The 20,682-nt window shown below is 38.4% G+C and overlaps 2 protein-coding genes across 7 annotated transcripts; one reads left to right on the plus strand and one right to left on the minus strand.

The window, feature by feature from the left end:
* Window positions 1–25: 25 nt before the first annotated feature.
* Window positions 26–4,802, minus strand: znf414 (zinc finger protein 414). 6 transcript variants are annotated; one of them, XR_010907823.1, is made up of 8 exons: window positions 4,653–4,802; window positions 4,219–4,309; window positions 4,020–4,148; window positions 3,752–3,857; window positions 2,657–3,207; window positions 1,962–2,032; window positions 1,212–1,364; window positions 26–561 (listed from the first exon to the last, which is right to left on the minus strand). XR_010907823.1 is itself a non-coding variant. In XM_067453910.1 (7 exons), the coding sequence occupies exons 2-7, from the start codon at window positions 4,223–4,225 to the stop codon at window positions 485–487; spliced, it is 1,005 nt and encodes a 334-aa protein (XP_067310011.1). In that variant the 5' UTR covers window positions 4,226–4,309; window positions 4,653–4,802; the 3' UTR covers window positions 26–484. The 6 variants fall into 6 exon arrangements, 4 of the variants coding, with proteins under 4 accessions (XP_067310011.1, XP_067310009.1, XP_067310012.1 ...); XM_067453910.1 differs by lacking the exon at window positions 1,962–2,032 and having other exon boundaries at window positions 4,020–4,130; XM_067453908.1 differs by lacking the exon at window positions 1,962–2,032 and having other exon boundaries at window positions 4,653–4,801.
* A 1,799-nt stretch (window positions 4,803–6,601) lies between these two features.
* Window positions 6,602–17,872, plus strand: mknk2a (MAPK interacting serine/threonine kinase 2a). The gene is made up of 14 exons (XM_067453917.1): window positions 6,602–6,733; window positions 7,126–7,296; window positions 7,401–7,488; window positions 7,713–7,814; window positions 8,114–8,211; window positions 11,435–11,514; window positions 11,662–11,735; window positions 12,090–12,194; window positions 12,289–12,344; window positions 12,607–12,702; window positions 15,077–15,271; window positions 15,642–15,806; window positions 15,912–15,952; window positions 16,537–17,872. The coding sequence occupies exons 2-14, from the start codon at window positions 7,246–7,248 to the stop codon at window positions 16,817–16,819; spliced, it is 1,434 nt and encodes a 477-aa protein (XP_067310018.1). The 5' UTR covers window positions 6,602–6,733; window positions 7,126–7,245; the 3' UTR covers window positions 16,820–17,872.
* Window positions 17,873–20,682: the final 2,810 nt, after the last annotated feature.

The following is a 20,682-nucleotide window of genomic DNA, read 5'->3' on the forward strand; positions in this document are numbered from 1 at the left end:
AAGATATTAAAATATGAGCTCACACTTTTTAGATTTTTCCTAACAGGTTTTATTTGCAAGTAGAAAACAACTATTTTTTAATTCTGACACAATAACAAGTGGCCAATATTTTTGTTTTGTTTTAACAGTTCTCATTTGGTGATGGTCTCCAGCAAAAAGATACACACACAAAAAACAAAAAACACGTAGGTTACATAACAACTATGAAATACATTATAATAAGCATTACTTATTTTAAGGAAATTCCAAATTATTCAATGAAACCTAACAAGACTTTTTCTAATCCTAGATGACTGACAAATGCTTACTGAAATCAAGGCATGCAGCATTTGTGCTAATCATGATAGTGATGGATCCAGACCATAGAGATTATTGAAGTCCACACAGACACTGAATTGAATGAAAACAGTGAATTGCTTTCTCTGTATAAAAAGCTACAACAAAAATTCTTGGTCAATTAGCAGGTTTCGCATCTCATTTCACGCTAGAGTTGTGTATAAGTTGAGCTCTCAGTGTGCAGTGAAGTCTTAGCCAGTAAAGAAGCAGTGCCAATCTCTGTATCTGTAAAATGCACAGAAGGTTCAGTTTGGTGAGATGATGTCATTATATATGGTGCAATTATATTCAAAAGACTTAAGGCTGAAATACACATCACAACTTTTACATTTGGAACATATTTTAAAACACCTGACAGGCATCATACACTTTGCTATTTACATGGTGGAATTTGCAAGTCGAGAGAGAGACTGAACGAGTCTCCAGAGAGTAATCCGTTTATTATGCTGCTGTGCATCCCTGTGTGTGTGTAATAAGCAGTGTATGCACCTGGTGCACCCGCCTATATGTGCATATTACTAATGTGCCCTTAAAATAACACAAAAAAATACTGTGCCATTGACTTTAGACCAGGTTTTTGTTGGTTGAACTTGGAGTAATTTTCAGTTGCCTCAAAATAGCAACACACCAAACAATGTGCCTGAAAACCTCGGTTTCAGTCCAGAGAATAAATGGGCATGAGTGCATTTGCAATTTAACCAATGTGGCGCTGGACGATAACGCTGCAAAAATGATAACTTTCGACAATTTGTCCAGACTGCAAATCGAGGCAAAAATCTGTGCAAAAGTCATTGAGTGTATTCCAGCCTTAACCCAATAAACCTAATTGCATTAAATAAAGGATTAGAATTACAAAGTGAAGAAGGGAATCATACCGTGATCACCGTTCACTTTGCCCCCCGGGTTCTTGTGCTGGCCCTCAATGTGCGCGGTCATCTCCCCCCGGTCTGGGGTGCAGTGGCCACACTGTAAGCAGCTGTATCGCCCTCTTGTGTGTTCCCACAGGATGCGGCAGTTGAAGGACTGACCTGAGAGATTTAAAAGATGATCATATTGATGGTTGTACATACATTGAGAATGTTTGAAGACAGAGAAAACCTCCACCAGTAAAAAAAAACAGAAAAATGCATGATTGGCTTGAGCTGGAAAAAGAACCCCAGTGATCATTGACATCAGCTCATATACAAAAGCAATATTTTTCACACAATCAAAATCATTAAACCCAATTTAGACAGATGAACATGGGCACAAAGGCATTGGGATTAGCAAGCGCTCAACATCTCCACACATGATCAATTATTATGAAACAGCACCATCTCTTGCCAGAAATGACCACCTGATTTTTTGCAAAATGCAAATGAGAAGGGGAAAAAGTGAAGTAAAGGAACACCGGCCCTAAAAGCAGACTCTCTGATGTCTCATTATATGTTAGTGAAGCCCCCGGACATATGCATTTAGGATCTGATGGGAGTGGACTGAGTCGTGCAGCTAGATGGCACACCCAGGGAAACACTAAGACCGGTTAAAGCAGGGGAAGGGGAGGAGAATTAGCATCTAAAGTATCAATTGAGGGAAGATCTGATTGTTCCCTCAAGCAATGTGTGTGTGGATTCTCTGTGCCTCACCTGGACTTCATCTCTACTTAAACTCTGACTGCTCGGAGAGTTCCATCTGTGCAAAAGGGGCCCGGGCGGTTCTGGCAGGACAGTGCAACATGACAAAACACAGTTCACTCAAAGCGGCCATGGCCAAGGCTTAGGCATTTCCCCCCAAGTGACTTACAAATTCCCTTTCAAAAGGACTCACACCTGTTGATAAGCAGGTGAGATCAGTTGACTGCAAAATACACAGGTGAACAGGGTCTAAAATGTAGGATGATTTAAGGAACACTGGGTCTCATTCACTAATAATTGCATGGATTATTTATACTTATGCACACAAGAGAAATTCTCATGAAAAAAATATCACCCATTTAACCATTATACCTTTAAAATGAGCGAATGTGTGCCCATGGTTAGTAATTTGCAAGAGACACACCAAAACCTCCATATAAAGGCGTTTCACAAAACTTCTCCTTTGCATTTTATATAGTATACACACACACAATGAACATTTTTTAGTGCATGTGCATGCGTTTTTTTGTTCTTCTAAACTTTTTTTTTTAATATAGAGAATTTGTTTTATAAAATATTTTGTGCAGAAATTCCTGCACAAATTTGTGCATACACATGGTTAGTGAATAAGACCCATTGAGAGCAATGACACTTGCTTTATTCAGCTTTCCTCACTCACAGAGGAAAGCTTTATGAGATCCATTCACCTTGGTTCTTCCTCCAGACTGCATTTGATCCGGGTGATAACGGCAGGGGAGGTGAAGAGGGCAGACTGGGAGGACCAGATCTGGGAGACCTCTGCTGCTGTAGGACTGGATCTGGCAGGAAGGCTGGGTTAACAGGAGACAGAGTGGGTGGATAGGGGCTGTAGGGGGATTCTGGTTTAAGATTGAGATTTTGGGTTGAGGCAGGATTTAGAGTGGCAAGGGGCAGAGTTGCAGGGCCTACAGGGGTCGGGTTAGCGAGAGCGCTGTTTTCTGGGGGCCGCTGGGTTACTGGCATGTTTTCCAGTGTTATATGTGTTTCCAAAGAGGGCATAGATGGCATAGACTCCATCTCCTCTGGCACATTTGAGGCTAAGAGGGGTCCAGATGGTTCCATGTCACCAGATGTGAGAGGAACACCGGTGGGCTCTGCATCAGGTGCCATTCCAGCCTCTATCTTTACTGCAGCTTTGTTCTTAGCAACCTTGGCACAGGTCTGCAGGTGTTTGAGGAGAGTCCGGTATGAACGCAGTTTGGCCCTGCAGCTCTCGCACCTAAAGGACACAGATATCACAAAAATAAGAAGGAATGAAGCTGAAACATATTACAAAACAGAAATGATGGGGCATTAAAAAAAAAACAGTACAGAGTATTAAAAATAAATAAATCAATAATAAAATATATATTTTTAAATGAATTGATAAGGGAAATTTGTGAATTGGTTACTGAGATTGAGAACATTGTAAAGGCATAGGGACTAAGAATAGGTCTAGATTGAGAAGATGTAAATTGCAAACTAAGCTAGTTGGGTTTTTTTTATACTGAAACGATGGCGAAAAAGAGTGAACTGTATCCCCTCTTTCCTAAAGAATAAAGGTTAGTTGTGATAGCTTCTTTAGCTCTTTTCATGGCGGAAATCATATGTGCAATTCAAATGTATAAACAACACATTTAAGACTTATAATTACAAAAATAAATATAGATTAACTTGTTAAAAAGTTTTAAAGGTCAAAAAATAAAAAAATAGTACAGTAGATTTATAAATGATTGCATACTTTACTAAGAAAGAAAGAAGCCTAAATAAAAAGCGGAACTCACAGGAAAAAATAATTTGGCTTGTAATGTTGTCTCATATGTTCCATGAGCTGCTGCATGTTGTTAAATGAACCATCGCATCCTATATGAGAGCACAGGAAAGCTTTCCCTAAACAATAAAGTAGAGTGCATTAGACAAAATTGCTGCCATGACAGTGACACTCTTCGTGACTATAAATTAACTGATTAAATGATTACAAACAGCATTTCATTCATCAAGTGCACCAGCAAAAAAAAAAAAAAAAGATTAATAGGCACGTTGATCTTATACCTGGAAGAGACTGGGCAGTGTTCTTTTGATGGTCTTGAAGATGACTATTCAGTGCTTCTGGACTGTTGTAGGTCCTCTTGCACCCATAAAACGAGCAGGACATTTGACAGCCTGGTGGAACATCGAGTACTTAAACTGGATTTAATATGCATGAACATTGAAACAGCAAATTAAAAGAAAGTACTAATTACTGACATACCTTCCATGGTGATTGCTTAGAGTTGAGGCTCTGGGAACGACCCTGTTCCAGTCAGAACTGCACTTTAAGATAACAATTGCTCTAGTTCAGACTAGATAAATGAGATAAAGTATGATATGGTGCATTAATGCTCATGTACACTTTCAGTGAATAGCACGTAAAATGGGTGCGCAAAGAGTAACACCACAGTAGACATTAAAAGGCAAGCAACCATTAGAGTATAGATCAATAACAGTGTTAAACAACAAACATTCCACTGACGTTACTGACTAAACTAATAGGACATCTCACTAATGTAAACAATCAGGCAGGGACGTGCGCAGACAGACAGCAGACGCACGAGCTAGCAGACAACAACTAAACATTCCATTATCTGCTTAAAATACATGTATTTATGAGAAACTATTTTATTGCACATTGATTATTACACTTACTGTGAATGGATTTCTTGTAAGTTTTCAAAGCTTCTTTTCAAAAACAGACATTAATTAAAATGAAAGTGATTACCTAGCTAGATCGCATTTCACTCCTGGCTACGTGCGATACGTTCATCTTTAAATATCGCGAGATCATATGTTCCCGTTCCAGTTCGTTTTTTTTCCACTGATGACCGACTGCACGCTACTGAGTTTTTTTTTTTTTTTACGGTTTATGGGCTGAATCTGGGCTGAATCCCACATATCCCACATTAACTCCGACATTATTACATCCCACATAAACCAAAGTGTACGTTATTGAGTGCACTCATTCTATCCCACATTGCTCCGCAAATAACACCTGTTTAATTCACTCTATTCAAGTAAACTGTAGCTAGTGGACTGATTGGGGGTTAGTTTAGGGGGCGATTTCGGATTCAGCAAGAGTTTGTAAATTTTACAATTTTAGTTTTTACAAATTATTTTATTTTTATAGCATATTTTAGTTTTAGATATATTTGAAGAAACTGTGGAAGTGTAATTTGAGTATTTTCTATCTTTTGTGCAACTCGTGGGTACTTTAATATAGGCTAAGGCTCATTGTTTTATAAAATATTTTTGCAGTCTGACAGGTTTTCCTGTTTTCATGTGCTTCTCTCTGTAGTTGACCAAACAGGCTCCAAAATGTCAAGGGAAATCCTATAATTGTTGACACAGCTTGCAGAAAGGACAGGCATCTTACAGTTGCTTTTTTGTTTGTTTAAAGAAATGTAACCCAGCTTTACTTCGAATTAATAGCCGTATAGACTAAACTGATTCGAATACTTTTTTTATTGACCATATAGGGCACAAAATCTAATCTCAAACTTTTACAGCTGATATCATTCTCAACACATTTAATGAATGTCTTAGCTAAATGTAGCATTATATCTGAATATGATTATTTATAATATTTAGTAAGCCAAAACCGTTTTGAGGTAGCCTAAGCTATTTGATAGTGTCTGGAAAATAGTGATCGGATCCTGTTTTTATTAATTAAACAATAGATAAAAACAAAGTATGGTTTGTATAATAGGACTGATTATGTGCGTCCATACATCTATCTTCGTGTATTGGATGATGTTAGGCTACAGCGGGGTAATGATAGGCCTATTGGAGCAAAGAGGTTAATTGAAGGAAGGAACGTTCTGGGAACGTGAAAATAACGTTTTATTTCCTTTAAGAAAACTTTCCCACCTGGCTTACCAAAAACACAAGACGGTTACAGCCTAAAGTTAGGGGAATGTTAGAAATAGAATAACCATAACGTTATGGGAACGTTAGAAGTTATAGGAACATTAGAATAATGTTCTACAAATCAAAAACGTTCTATTTCCTGGCTAACCATAAACAAAACTTAAATAAAATAGAACATTGAAACGTTAAAATAACGTTAGAGGGACTTTAATAGGCCTGTTGGAATGGAACTTTAGAATAACGTTATGGAAATCTTAGAATAATGTTATAGGAACATTAGGCACGTTGAAAATAACTAAAAAACAACAACAACAGCAGCAATTAAAAAAATGTTTATTGCAAATATCTTATAGTAACAATTGATTATTTTAAAATAATTTTTAAAGATTTGGCCACCAAAGTCTCCCATTTCGCCAGACCAAGCTTTAAACTATAAATGAGCACTGATTAAAGAACGATTAGTTTTAACTTTAGAATTTTTTTAGAACTGGCCTCAAATGATCTGTGATTTGTTGAACAGTGTTAGTTTATCCCCTGTCCAGTAGATGGGGCAATAAACAAGTCCATTAAATCTGCCACTAAAGCGCCTGTCTAGTTTTGTTTCAGAATAGATGACGTAGGGCAAAAGATGCCCCGCCTCTGAAATGAATGTCCAATAGTGTTCTGAGTTTTTAATTCTTACTTTTAAAGCAATCATTTTGATTGGATATGGAATATAAAGTGGGCGGAGTGCGGGATAAAATCTTATATATGCGTTGTGCTCTCAAATTTAGCTTGCAATTGACAAACACATTAGTAGCAGTCTATTACACGGTGGGTTGGAGCAACGGCGTGAACGCTGGCGGCTCACGGCTAGTAACGGGGTAAGATGAAACCCTTTCTTCTGCCTATGAAATTATTCTGAGAAGAACTCTTTATAAATAAACTCCAGGCCATTACTTTCTGAATGCATCCACATGCAGCTCAGTGGGTGACGCGGTCAGCTTGATTAAAAATAGCTACTAATAGTTTGTAAACTAATACTAAAAAGATTGTAAACGTACATAAGACATGTCAGTTGACGTTTCTCTATTTTAATAACAAGTAATTTATTTATTTTTTTGCATGGTAACTTTCTGACTGTGCTGACTCAAAATACCAAGTCTGTACGAGAGCTTTCTCTTTTGGTCTATCTCTAAAGACTCCAGATTGTCTGTCTCAATGGAAGAGTATCTGACCTCATGTTGATGATGTTTTTGTCTGTCTGTGTATGTAGGAGTCATCTGTTGCACGACCACCTTGAAGTGATCAGATCAGAGGTGTTATATAATTGATTTAAAGGAGCCACTGCACTGATTTAGGCATCAAGCTGAGCTTCATCTGACCATTCGAAAACATGGTGCAAAACAAAATCACAGAGGTCACTGGATTCCATCTCACCTTCAAGGTTGGTGGTTTGTTGTTCTGACTTGCCAGAAATGGCCTGAATGAATGTGAAATGGTGAACTTTACTTTGTGACACAACAAATGTTCCTGTCTTCCTGTTCACAGGGGCAAAACCCTTTCCATACTGATGAATTCATAGATCCAGATTCCCATCTTGACTCATCCTTCAAGTTGGACCGCATGCCGAGGCCTGGTACAGCTATTTTGCGTGCCGTTTCATTTTAATTGACTGTTACTGTATTAACAGTCTCAATGATTGATTTAAACTCTGACTCTCTGAGGAGGTAGAGATACAAGACATATCCTCAAGATCTCGTTCTGTGTTAGGCAAAGTTCATAATCGATTAGGGTGATGGACTTGGCACACATGTTTATCTTAACTGTTATCTAAACTTTTTATTTATTTTTTATATAAAGACATGCCCTCTAGCAAGCCCATCAATATCCCTGATGCCAAGAAAAGAAATAAGAAGAAGAAAAGATGCAGAGCCACTGACAGTTTCTCCGGACGTTTTGAAGGCAAGCTTGATTTTGTTTTTATTTTGTAAATTCTCAAGCCTGGGGCCTATTGCGCAAAACTAGGATAAGGGATTAAGCTGGGATATTTTGGTGATCCAGGCTCAATTTATCTGCTAATATAGATATTGTTCTTGGTGTGAGTGTGCCTTCAGGGTACGTTCACACAACAGCGGTGTACTAAATTTTGCATACAGATGACTAGACCACCAAGATATCCCGACTCAGTCCCTTATCCTAGTTTTGTTCAATGGGCCTCTGGGGTTAAGCTTCACTTTTTCTTTTTTTTTTCTTTTTTGCAGATGTTTACAAACTGCAAAATGATATTCTTGGAGAAGGGGCTTATGCTGTTGTACAGACCTGCATCAATCTGATCACCAATAAAGAATACGCAGTTAAGGCAAGTATCAGCACCCTCTTTTAGCGTTCATGTTAAAACGGCACATTGCTAAACAAATTATCACTGTTTGTATGGCTATCAAATGATTAGTGTCTTATCTATGTTCAGGTTAAACTCCAGTTATAAAAGCAAAATACCCTCTCAATCTGTAATCTCTTCATGATTATTACTCTGATTTTGTCACAATCACAGTATAAGCAGTTCTTGTGACATCCCTCGTGACAGTTTTCCAGGAAGTTTAATATTACTTCAACTGGGCATATGCATTGATAATGTGCTTAAAGGGAAACCAATGAGAAAATAAATGGTTTAAAGGAGGGATACAATCAAAAGGCTTGTATTAAAGTGTTAGTTAACCCAAAAATGAAATTTGTCATTAATGACTCCCTTTAATGTTGTTCCACACCCGTAAGACCTCCGTTCATCTTTGGAACAGAGTTTAAGATATTTTATATTTAGTCCGAGAGCATATCCAAGTGTATGCACACTATACTGTCCATGTCCAGAAAGGGAATAAAAACATCATCAAAGTAGTCCATATGTGACATCAGTTAGTTCATTAGAATCTCTTGAAGCATCGAATACATTTTGGTCCAAAAATAACAAAAACTACCACTTTATTCAGCATTGTCTTCTCTTCCGCATTGGTTTTTAAACCTCAATTAAAGATTCAAACGGTTGTCAATCAGCTTATTGATTCATGATTTGGATCGTGTGTCAAACTGCTGAAATCAGGTGACATTGGCGATCCGAATCATGAATCAATCCGCTGATTCATTACCGTTTGAATCTTTATTTGAGGAACTAACTGATGTCACACATGGACTACTTTGATGGTTTTATTTCCTTTCTGGAAATGGACAGTATAGTGTACATACACTTGGATATGCTGTCGGACTAAATATAAAATCTGTTAAACTGTGTTCCGAAGATGAACGGAGGTCTTGCGGGTGTGGAACGACATTAGGTTGATTCATTAATGACATCAATTCAATTTTTGGTTAAACTAACCCTTTAAGCCATATAAAATATCATGACATTTGCAATAGTGTGTGGTAAACTTTATGTAAATGAGATTATATACACCGATCAGACATAACATTATGATCATTTGACTGGTGAAGTGAATGACATACTGCAAGAACTAAATTTGAAGCGTCTCATAATCGAGCATCTGTGAGAATCTGAACAAGGCAGGTCAATAAAGACCCCACATTGCAACTTACAGGACTTAAATTATCTGCTATCATGTTGGTGCCTGATACCACAGCATCTTCAGGGGATACATATTTAAAAATCTATACACATAAATAAAAACCTTTTATTTTATTTTATAGCTGTTCACTGTTTTCAAATGTGGTCAATATCAGATTTCCAGTATGAGCCAATTACAGTCCTGGACTAACCCGCATGTGCAAATTAACAAAATACATTTATTTTATTGTGATCTGCTGTGGAAGCCAGTGAGTTTGTGCAATATGCAATGTGAAATATGAAAAGCAATATGAAAAAAAAGACAAGGATGTGAAGGCAGCTTTTAATTTTGATGTGAGCCCTCGTGGTTTCCTTGTAGAGCTGTCATTGTAAAATGCTTATGAGTTCTGATACATCACTGTCCTTCCGCTGACTACCTTTTCACAACTCTTGATAACTTTGGTTATGTAATCTGACTGTGTGCAGAATTGGTAAAAGTTGATCTAGTGACATAAGTCCGATTTGACTGTTCAGACTGAGACGGCATTGCAAAACCTGTGTCCGATTTAGGATCATATATGGACATGGCTCAGTGTAGTGTTTTATAAGAATAAAAGGGGCCTTATGCTGGGACGGATGCCTCTGTATCGTGTTTCAGCCCTCATCAGGAAATACTGGACACTTGCTTTGAATTGCTGTTCTTGTGAGTGGTTTTATTTATGTGGTGTTGTGTACTTCTCTCTGGAACACTGGCCTTCCAGCTACTGTGCTGCTGCAGCTTTGAAACAAAAATAAATGACTACAGTGCCTGTTCAGCAGAGAATCTTCCTCTTTTTATTGTTGTTATTGTGTAGCAGGACATGTAATCTTTGAAAAAGCAGTGTGGTTTCTCTCGTTACATCTGTTTGACCTCTAGTAGATGGAAAGGGAATATAAAGGAAATGGAGGCTGCTAAATGAGGCATGTGCAGGACGTTCATGTGGAATTGTATAGTAAATGTTCTGTAACTTGCCAAAGGAAAGGTTAAAATTGAAAACAGCAGGTACTCCACATGGCTGATGTCATGGAATATTGGAACTTCCAAGAGTCCTAATATGAGCTGGTGCTCTTATGGATGTTAGAGAAAGTTAAGTTTCCCTTTTTAAAGTTACTGTAATTTTCACCCCAATTACACCCTTCACATCAAATGGAATGCATTGTTTGGCAATGCTTAACCTTTTGGGTTACTGCGGTGTAAATGCTCATCTACAGGCTAAAATCTATGGGCTTTGTATGAATTACATGCTCTAATACAAAGTTAAATGGATTTTATTACGGTCAAAGAGACCAGCAGATAAACCAGTACATGGTTTGAGTTAAGGAGAGCAACACGTCTTGTAAGCCCATGCATATATCATTACAATATTATATATTGTGCAGGCATTTTGCTTGTTATAATAAAAAAAGAGCATGACAATGTCACTTCTAAATACATGAAGTATTGTGGTAGTTTGTCATTGACATGCCCTCAACTTGTAAACTTGGGGCTTTAAGAAAATCCTGAGTTTTCCCACTCAAATGTTTGACTTTGGTTGCATTCACGTTCTCTATTAGTCAACTACGTTGTTGTTCATACGTGGTCTTGGTTCCCTGCATGTTGTGAAACCCGATCATCGGTCTAGTCCGCTGGCTTGCAAAGCCTGCTGGCCATGTGGTGACCTGCTGAATCAGTGATCTGAGATGTTCTTTTGTAGACGAGCAGTGGCGTGTCATCTGTGTGCTTGCTAATCTCCCACACGCACACTGTTGTGTGGGTGATCCACAAAGGGACACGCAGATCTGTCGACTCAAGCTGAATACTGAGATGACGTGGCCTTATCTGAGAGTCTTGCCACTTAAAAGCAAATGTGTACTCAAAGGACTGTCTCTCTTCAGGTAGCAAAGGTAGCATCTAAACCAGCTAATTGTGTTCTGACCTTGAATCACAGAAGTCCGTGTCTTTCCTTGGGTTTGTATTGGGTCATTAAGATGATGTTTCAATGTTACACAGATAATTGAGAAGAGGCCAGGCCACAGTCGGAGCCGTGTCTTCAGGGAGGTGGAAATGCTCTACCAGTGTCAGGGCCACAGGTACGGAAAGCCCTATGTGGCACTATTGGTTCATTCTAAAACCTCATTTAGGCCAGATTCTAAAACGAATTAATCTTGTGAAGCTCACTGAAAATCCTTTTAAGATGTAGTATTATAATGCCTAATGTTAATCTTTTCTCACCACAGAAACATTTTGGAACTGGTGGAATACTTTGAGGAGGAGGACAAATTCTACTTGGTCTTTGAAAAACTGAGAGGTGGTAAGTAGTTTGTGTGGGTTTTGTTTTTTGTAAAATATTTATTCCGCTATCAAAAGTGACAAAGATATGAGTTTATAAAATTTATATATTTAAATCAATGTTGTTCTCTTGAAATTTGTATTTAAAGAATGCAATTCTCCAAAAAAGAACTCCAATATGCATCCCTGTTTTCAATATTTTAATAATACATTTTACTTGAGCACAAAATCATCATATTAGAATTACTTCTCAAAGATCATGAGAAGTTAAGCTTTGAACTGTGTGCATTTTGTAAAGATTCAAGAATATCGGTCTCTATCAGCAATCTTGCATGCATTTATTGAATTATTATTATTATTTATTTATTTTTCTCAGGTTCTATCTTGACTCACATACACCGAAGACAACACTTCAGTGAGCAGGAAGCCAGTATAGTGGTGCAGGACATCGCCAGTGCTCTGGACTTCCTACATAACAAAGGTTAGGATCTTTAGTACTGATACAATGATGTCTTCACGCAGTCTATACATTACCAACATAGATGTTTATTCATCATGTCTTCTACTTGTTCTAGGGATGGCACATCGAGACCTAAAGCCAGAGAACATCCTCTGTGAACATAGTGACAGGGTGAGTCTCTCTCTGTACATGAGGAGACATGAAACATCTGAGGAGAACAAACATGCACTGCATTTCTGACCAGATTTTTGCCAAATCTGTTGGGTACAGTAACATTTTGTTTAGTTGTTAGCGTTCTTTTTTTTTCCTTTTCTTTTTTTGAGCTGTTTGAACAACCTGAATTGACCCGGTTTAGGAATGAGCAATGCAACCATCTTCTTGACTTCCTTCACAATAACAATTAAATAGTGTTTTCTTTCTCTTTTTTCTGTAGATTTCACCAGTAAAGATCTGTGATTTTGATTTGGGTAGTGGAATCAAACTGAATAGTGACAGCTCTCCCATCTCCACCCCTGAACTCTTAACTCCGGTAAGTTTAACCCAACGTTTGAGAACTTGTAAACAATCACAAATTGACCATCACCTACATTTCATCTGGTATTGGTGTACATATTTCAACTCACTAAAACTAATCAGTGTTTTAATGCCATTTTTACAACCACTTCACTGCACTGTTGTCCTCCATATCAGAATAAGAACATCGGAGATAACTGTTATTGCTTTAAAACCACAGCCATAAAGTGATTGCTCCAAGTGATTGCTTCCAGTAACTGTTTTGTGAGGTTTCAACATATGTTTTGACGTGAAGCATTACCATAGGTCATAGAATTGTCAAGATTACAGATCAAGGAACTGTAGACCTAAAGTGGTTTAATCTTCTGAGTCTGAAGGGAACAGACAAAGGTCTTAATGTAAATACTTTCATGTACAGAGAACATAAACACAATTCCTCGTAGAGGTCTTTTCAGCCACACTTCCCTCTTCTCACCACACCCTGGGGTTTTCAGACACTTTTGAAGCCTTTAGACTGGGTTTCTACAGGCTTGTGGTTTTGTCCAGTCTATTCTTCATGACGTCTACGGACTGCTCCAAGATGTTCAAGAACAGATCTGTGGCATAGTTCTCAAGTGTTTTCTCCCTTTGTATGTCTCCAACTAATTTAAATCCTGAACTTTTTTTTAACTCTGAGACCTACTAGGTAAAAGGCCTAGTTCACCCAAAAATGAGAAATCTGTCATTTACTAACCCTGTTGTCCAAAACCATAAGAATTTAGTTAATCTTCGAAATACTACTACATTTCCATTGAGAGTTATTTGCTTTGAAAAGTTCATAAAGACATTTTAAAGCAATCCTTATGAAGCAAGCAGTGTAATCCAAGTCTTCTAAAGGGGTGTATGTATTCATACATAAAATGTGATCAATGAAACGTCAAACATGCTTGAACCAAAGTCTTATGGGTACATGTATTTACATTTCCCCCTAACTCTTTTTGTTGCATTTTCAGCCACAACCGTGGTTTTACTTGCTAGAATGGTGACCAGGGAAAGTCCCTGGTTTTGCCAGTGCTAAAGTCCTCTCATTCCCTTCATAAACCATCCGAGAACATGCAGTTACTGAGACTGATGCAATGCCAGTTGCACTTGCAGTGGTTGAGGTCACTGTTATAAACAAGATGATTTATCATCTTTGTATACATAACTTGCTAATCCTAACCCTGTAGCCTACATGTTGTCTGGAAACGCTGGTTTTCCTTTTTAATGACTGGATGAAGCGGACGGGCTGCTCATAAGTGCTAGCCTGACAAGCCAGATCCAGCTTTTATTAGCTTCAATTGATTAACCAGTAATGGTTTCTTCTGATTACCAAAGGCTTTGTCATAAGATCAACTGGCAGAGTTACATTTTATCACAAAACACTATTTTTGCTAGTTATCTTGTTTCCTTGAAAGTGATGCCCCTGACACATTTATAGAGCTCTGGTGGTTTGAGGGAACATGGAGTGTGCTTGCGAGGTTACCAAAGCTTAGTCTTTGATTTGTCAGGGTCAGACGGAAGGCAGTCCAGGCTGTGTTTTAGGATGTTAATTGAGGACACGTAGTCCTCTCGGCATAATGTCTTTAGCTTCCTGCATTTTGCATCAGTGACTCATGCAGTAGTTGTGTAACAATCTTTTACCAGACCGTTGCACTTCCATAAAAATAAACTCTACTTGTCCTGCTAACCTCCTGTGTTTTTTGTCTATTGCATTAATTATTGCAGCATACAGGCTGTTATGTAACACTCAAGCAGGTTCGGGGCTTGTTTACCCCCAGCCGGTGTAGAGCGGATTAAATCCTTTTTTCTTTTTTTTCTTTTTTCCCTTGAGCAGCAACCTTTTGGCCTAGTTTCCACACATGACGCAGTGCAGACAGCAGCCTGTGGTCCCTGCTGGAACAGTTGTCCGCTGATGTGCCCAGGTCTGAATCAGATCAGGCCACCCCAGCTTAACTCAGAACAATGAACTTAATAATGCCTCCGCAGGTGGAAACAAACCAGAGAGGCCAAGCTGCGGGAGTGCTGACAGTGATGACAAATTATGTACACTACCAGTCAAAAGGTCTCTTTAATGGGAAATTGTCCAAACTTTTGACTGGAGGTGTATCTCTAGGTTGCTCACCTTGTTGTTTGTTACTGTACATAAGAACTTGTTGTTGTCTGACTTGGGGACATGTTAATGAGACCTAGTAATGAGTGTATATGTTGTAAACATGAAGTGAAACCAGAACTTGAGGCTGGATTGTTCCTCTTTGCTCTACCCAATAGTGCACTTGTGGAATTTAAAAACCATGTGGGAGATTTTGTGGACTTTTCTTTGCATGTCTGAGGACTTTTACAGTATATATTAAAGGGTTTTATTCCTACAGTGTGGTTCAGCTGAATACATGGCACCTGAGGTGGTGGAAGCCTTTAATGAAGAAGCTAGTATCTACGACAAGCGCTGTGACCTGTGGAGCCTTGGCGTTATCCTCTACATCATGCTGAGTGGATACCCGCCCTTTGTGGGTCGCTGTGGAACAGACTGCGGTTGGGATTGGGGCGAGCCCTGCCAAGCCTGCCAGGTACACCACACAGCTAATTTGCTGGGAAATCGTTCAGTATTTTGAAAGTTCAAAACTTTCCATGGAAAGTAGCAAAGACCTTGTAGGACCTGGTCTAACCATCTTGTTTCATAGTCAGAGCTTTATGACCTTTTTTTATTTGGCTAGCAGTTTTTATGGTGGTATCGAAATATGAAGTGAAAATTGTGAAATTGTACTGCTGTGTAAAAACCTTCTTTATTAAGGTAAGAAAATGACAAAATCAATCAACAAATATTTTTGTGGCAGGGAAAGTAAAAATCTGAACCACTGGCCTGACTGGGCCAATAGAAGGGGAAAATCTACTACTTCAGATTTTGATGTTTAATACCATTCATCAATGTGTCCACAGAGCATGCTGTTTGAGAGTATTCAGGAAGGCAAGTATGAGTTTCCAGAGAAGGACTGGGCACACATCTCCCCTGCAGCCAAAGACCTCATCACCAAACTGTTGATGCGTGATGCCAAAGACCGCCTTAGTGCCGCCCAAGTGTTGCAGCACCCATGGGTTAAAGGGGTATGTCCATTCCTTCCCGTCTCTAGGACTTTGGAGACTTTATTAAATCCAGTTTACATATTGGCTTCTCTGGTTTGACTCCATTTCTGTTGTCCTCTATTTTAGTGTGCACCAAACAGTGTGTCTGCATCCATACTACATCAGAGGTGGGTAAAGTGCAGACAAAAGACCCTGATATACCTACGTCAAAGTAATTTTTTGCTCCGCTTTTAGGAGTAAATTTAGTATTTGTATACTGTTAACAAACATCCAAATGCTGCCCACACTACTGCAAGTGCTGTTTAGATGAATATGTAAATAAGTGCTGGACACTTTCCTCTGAATAACAAATAAACACAACAAAAATGACAGTAGTTAGATGATAATAGTTGGGGAAAACTGATTATAACAATGTAGGTGTTTACACAAGCGCTTCAATTTGGCCATGTCATGTTTATTCATAAAGAAATCTATTGTATGAAGTGCTATAAAGAGAGCGCCTTTACACTATCAAAACTGCATGTCTTTTTTGATTAAAAGCAGACCTACCTATATGTAATCACCACAGACCAAAAGTAGTTTGGCCTGATTTTGTCACTAGTTTTTTTTTTTTCCTTCTTCGATTCTGCTGGAAGTATATTAAGGCCTTAATACATTACTGAATCCTGTTATCCAACAGCAATGGTTTTGACTGTAAATACCAGATCATTTAATATTCATGCTATTCTGACTATCAATGTCCTGTCTTCAGGGGCGGTAGCGCTCAGGACTTGACGTTCTTTGCCGGGCAGGCCGTAGCCATGAACCGACAGCTAGCTGAGAGGGAAGAGAGCGAGGAGCAGCAGCAGCTAGAGAAGGAGTTCTCCTCCCCCCTTCTCTCCAGCAGCTCCAGCTTCATGATGCGGTCTCCTCCCTCAAGGTCCAAGCTGGCCCGCCGCAGGAAGACCGCAGGCAGCCAGCACCAAGGGCCGGTGTGTGCTTCTGAACTGCGTCAGCTCCTTTCCCCTCTTGTTATCGTGGGCGACTGTGCCTGATCTCTACCACCTTCTCCAGCCTTCGATCACCCCTGATGACCTTTATCAGAATCTTCAACAAGGCCGTGTTGACCTCTGACCTTCCCAATTACTTTGTGGGTCGTAAGCTTTTGTTGGAAAGACGTGTTTGTAGCACTTAAAGCAGCTCAAAGGCCCTGTGCACAGTTTTTATTGGGTAAAAAGGCTGTTGTGGCTGGAAAAAGACTTGTTGACGTCTGAGAGTCCCAGGAATCTGTCAATATAACAATGTTTACAAAAAGCACGAGAATTGAAGGACTCGAGCTGCTTCCATTTGTCTAAAGCTGGACCCCACAGAAGCCATTTAATTTCTAAGCATAAACACTTTCGCTGTTTGCTTTTGCACTCGCATGGGTCTCCCAGCAGCCGAAAAATTTCTGTACTCATGCAGTCTTTTAGTATTATTTCTTCAGTCACTTACAAAGTGATAATGGCAGACTGACTGTTATTTAGCAGCAGCTGTTGCTGGGAAGTTTCACATTAATTCAAGTTATCCAGGGCAGAAATAACAGCCATGTTGTGCAGGGTCCTCTATCCTGAATTTACCAAGAACCTCATTTACCAATTTCTATCCACTGTTACTGTAAAAACACTTATCTGCTAAAAACAAATCTGAGCAGTGTTTTCAGCAGAAACCTCAGGATCTCACTCTGACCAACCAAAGCAAATTTTAAAGCTGCTAGACCCATTCTATGTCAATTCATTGGCATGTTACATGCATAATTGTCCTTGCACTGGAAAGTTCTGCTGTTTTCAGGGTGGCAGCACACCTTCTGTACTTGGCCTCTCAGGAAAATGGAAATTAGTTGCACAATCACATTTTTCTAACCCCTTTTCGTTTCTTCTTTTGACCTGAAATGCCATGCCATGGGGGTTTTGAGGAATTGACAGAGGTACATTTTCAAAGCTACAAATTCTGATTAAAATCTCCTTTCACCATTCATTCAGTTAGTCATTGACCGAGCCCGTGTGTACACGAAATGTTCAATGACTCAATTCACTGTTTGAATAAAGGTGATTGTTCCATGAAAAGACCTTAAGTCTTCTGTTAGCCTCCTTTTTGTGCTTGTAGCCTGTATCTAAGCTTTACCTTTCTCAGGTGTCTCGGGAAACCTCCAGACACCAATGTGCTGTGCTTCTATATTTGTCGTGGCCCATCATCACCCCCCCCCCCCCCCCACACACACACACACACACACACACACACATTGTTTGGAAGGGAGCTTTCATCTTCCTTTTAAAATTTGTTTTTAAAATTTATTTTAAGTTGTATGATGAGAATGAGACCCCTCCCCCCTTTTGTTTCCTCAAGTGCCAAAATGTAGACCAAAGAATCAAAATCTCCTAAAATTGTTGCTGTTCCACATTTCCTGTCAATGATGACTGTACACTTTAATGTTTGATAGATTTTTCTCTGTCACCAGCAAATATGCTGATCAATCAGGAACAAAGCCAAGTGGTCTAACTCGCTCTGAGTAAAGCAAAGCATGAGGTTTTTGGTTTTAATTTAGCGTTTTGTCTTACAGTAAGACTTATTTTTTGTAACTTTTTTTTTTTTTAATGCATGTTTTAAAAAAATTATTATTATTTTTTTTGATGGAAACCACATTGGCAGGAGTTTACTCTTTCCTTTTGAGACTTTTTGTAGTTTTTTTTTTTTTTTTTTTTTTTTTTTTTTGTAATTTGGCATTTCATAAATCCCCTCTACACTCTTTTTAGGGACCAGTGGTGTAGCTAATGTGGCTGTAATTTTCTTTTCTCTTTTTTTCCATCTGTCCCTGGGGGCCAAAATAAAGAACATGGAAAATTGTTCAACTACAGTGATTTACTTTTCTGTTTTTCTTGTAAGAACATTCTCATAATTGACCACATAAGCTCAGGGTATTATTATAGGATAAAAAGTGTCGCAAAGTTCATTTAAAGTGTTAGAGAATATCTTTGTCTGTAAAGATGCTTTGTTAATCAGCTTATTTTTGTCCTCCCCCATTTCAGATAGTTTGATAGACAGATGGACCAGTCTAAATCATATATATATATATATATATGAATTACTTTTTTTTAGACTCCAGCTACATCTACCATGTGCTGTGGATGAACTTTTCCTTGAGCTTTTTTTATTTTATAAAGCTACACTGTGATATTTTTCCCCATCTAGCGGTATAAGGGTATATGACCATCCAGTGAATAATAGTTTCTGTTCCTCTCAATTCTGATTTCGTTTTAACTCCTACTACGGTGACCGATTTAGTCCAAGATTAACTGGAGGTTGGAGATTAACTTTGGCTAATGTGCTTTCAAGATCGAGGGCAACATGGCGGCCTGCATTCAAACCCCTCACCCGTATGTATTTTCAATGGCATATTATAAATTTACGAGACTACTTTATTACTTAAAAGAAGTAAATGTACGTTAATGAGCACATATATTTTTGAAAGAACTAAGTGTATTTCGCTAAGAATAAACTAAAGTTACACAGTGTAGCTTTAAAGATGTATTTTGTATTCAAATGTATTCACACATGACTTGTTTTCACAAACATTACTGAACTTCTGTCCTTCATGTAGACGTTCAGATGGTTTTACATCACAGCTTTGATAAACTCTTTAGTATGTGGTAACATGACGTAGTTCATACGCCAGATACAAGCGCTGCCTGTCCTAGATATCTGAGGGCCCTGAGCAAAACTTTGACCCCAACCCCTTAATCTGTTCTTTCAGAGCAGTCCGTAAATAAAGAAAATTACAAGCAAAATGACAAATAGGCCTACACTAGAAAGCATACAAATTAAATGAGCATTTTAGCCTAATAATAGCCTACTTACTAAGTCTCCTATTTAGAATATGCAGGATTGTACTAACCACATGGTTGACGTTGTCATAATTGCTTCTATTTGTAAATGCTTGCAGGCAGCCTAGATAACAATGCTTCACCTAGAAACACATGGAATTTTCTGTATAACAAAATATGGATTCATACTCACTCACCCATCCAACCCACACACACACACACACACACACACACACGTGTAGCTACTTCTGCAAACATTTACTGATTTTGATTAAACTGCAATCTTCATTTAATTAAAAATGTAACTGTTGGGTAGATAAGGGGTAAATGAAGGCCTGATTGTAATGCTTTTGAATATTATTTGTATTCTCAATTGTGATTAACATTAATTTAAAATATTTGTTGTTTAAAAATGAATTTAATAGAATGAGAATCGAGTCGAGCGTCAGGGTTGAAAAGAAACACGAGCTCCCCCAAGTGTTGAAATCTCGTCATTGTCGTGTCTAAATCAACTAGCCTTCTTATTGATACTAATAGCAGTCTGGACACACGTTTTCGTTTTTAAACTCTTTTTAATGAAAGGCAGGCCTTGAAAAGAATAATGTGATGGATCCAAATCATGAAATCTGATTTTTGAGAATTCATGTAAGAATGTAAGATCTTAGTAAAAATGCTGAGAGAGATAACGGCCAAGTTCACAAAGCTGTTTTGACTTTAGACACATCTGACATTATATTTATGAACAACACAGAACAGTTATAGCAACTAGATCACATTTACAAATCAGCACTGGAAGAATATTGAATTCTGCATAACAGCATTGGATATGGAGAACATGATTCATTAGAAGCAGTTTTAAATTGAAATGACAGAAATTCTGGTCATTTTTTGTGTGCTTCTGGTACACAGCACTGCAATTACTGACCCGATGAGAAAAACGCCCGTTTTGAACAGTATATACCATATCAGCACTGGATCCAAGATCCCTGAGAGAGAGAGAGAGAGAAAGAAAGAAAGAAAGAAAGAGAAAACTCATTCAGTTAACAATGGCAATTATT

Source organism: Pseudorasbora parva, chromosome 9, assembly GCF_024679245.1.
Source record: "Pseudorasbora parva isolate DD20220531a chromosome 9, ASM2467924v1, whole genome shotgun sequence".
NCBI classification, from domain to species: domain Eukaryota; kingdom Metazoa; phylum Chordata; class Actinopteri; order Cypriniformes; family Gobionidae; genus Pseudorasbora; species Pseudorasbora parva.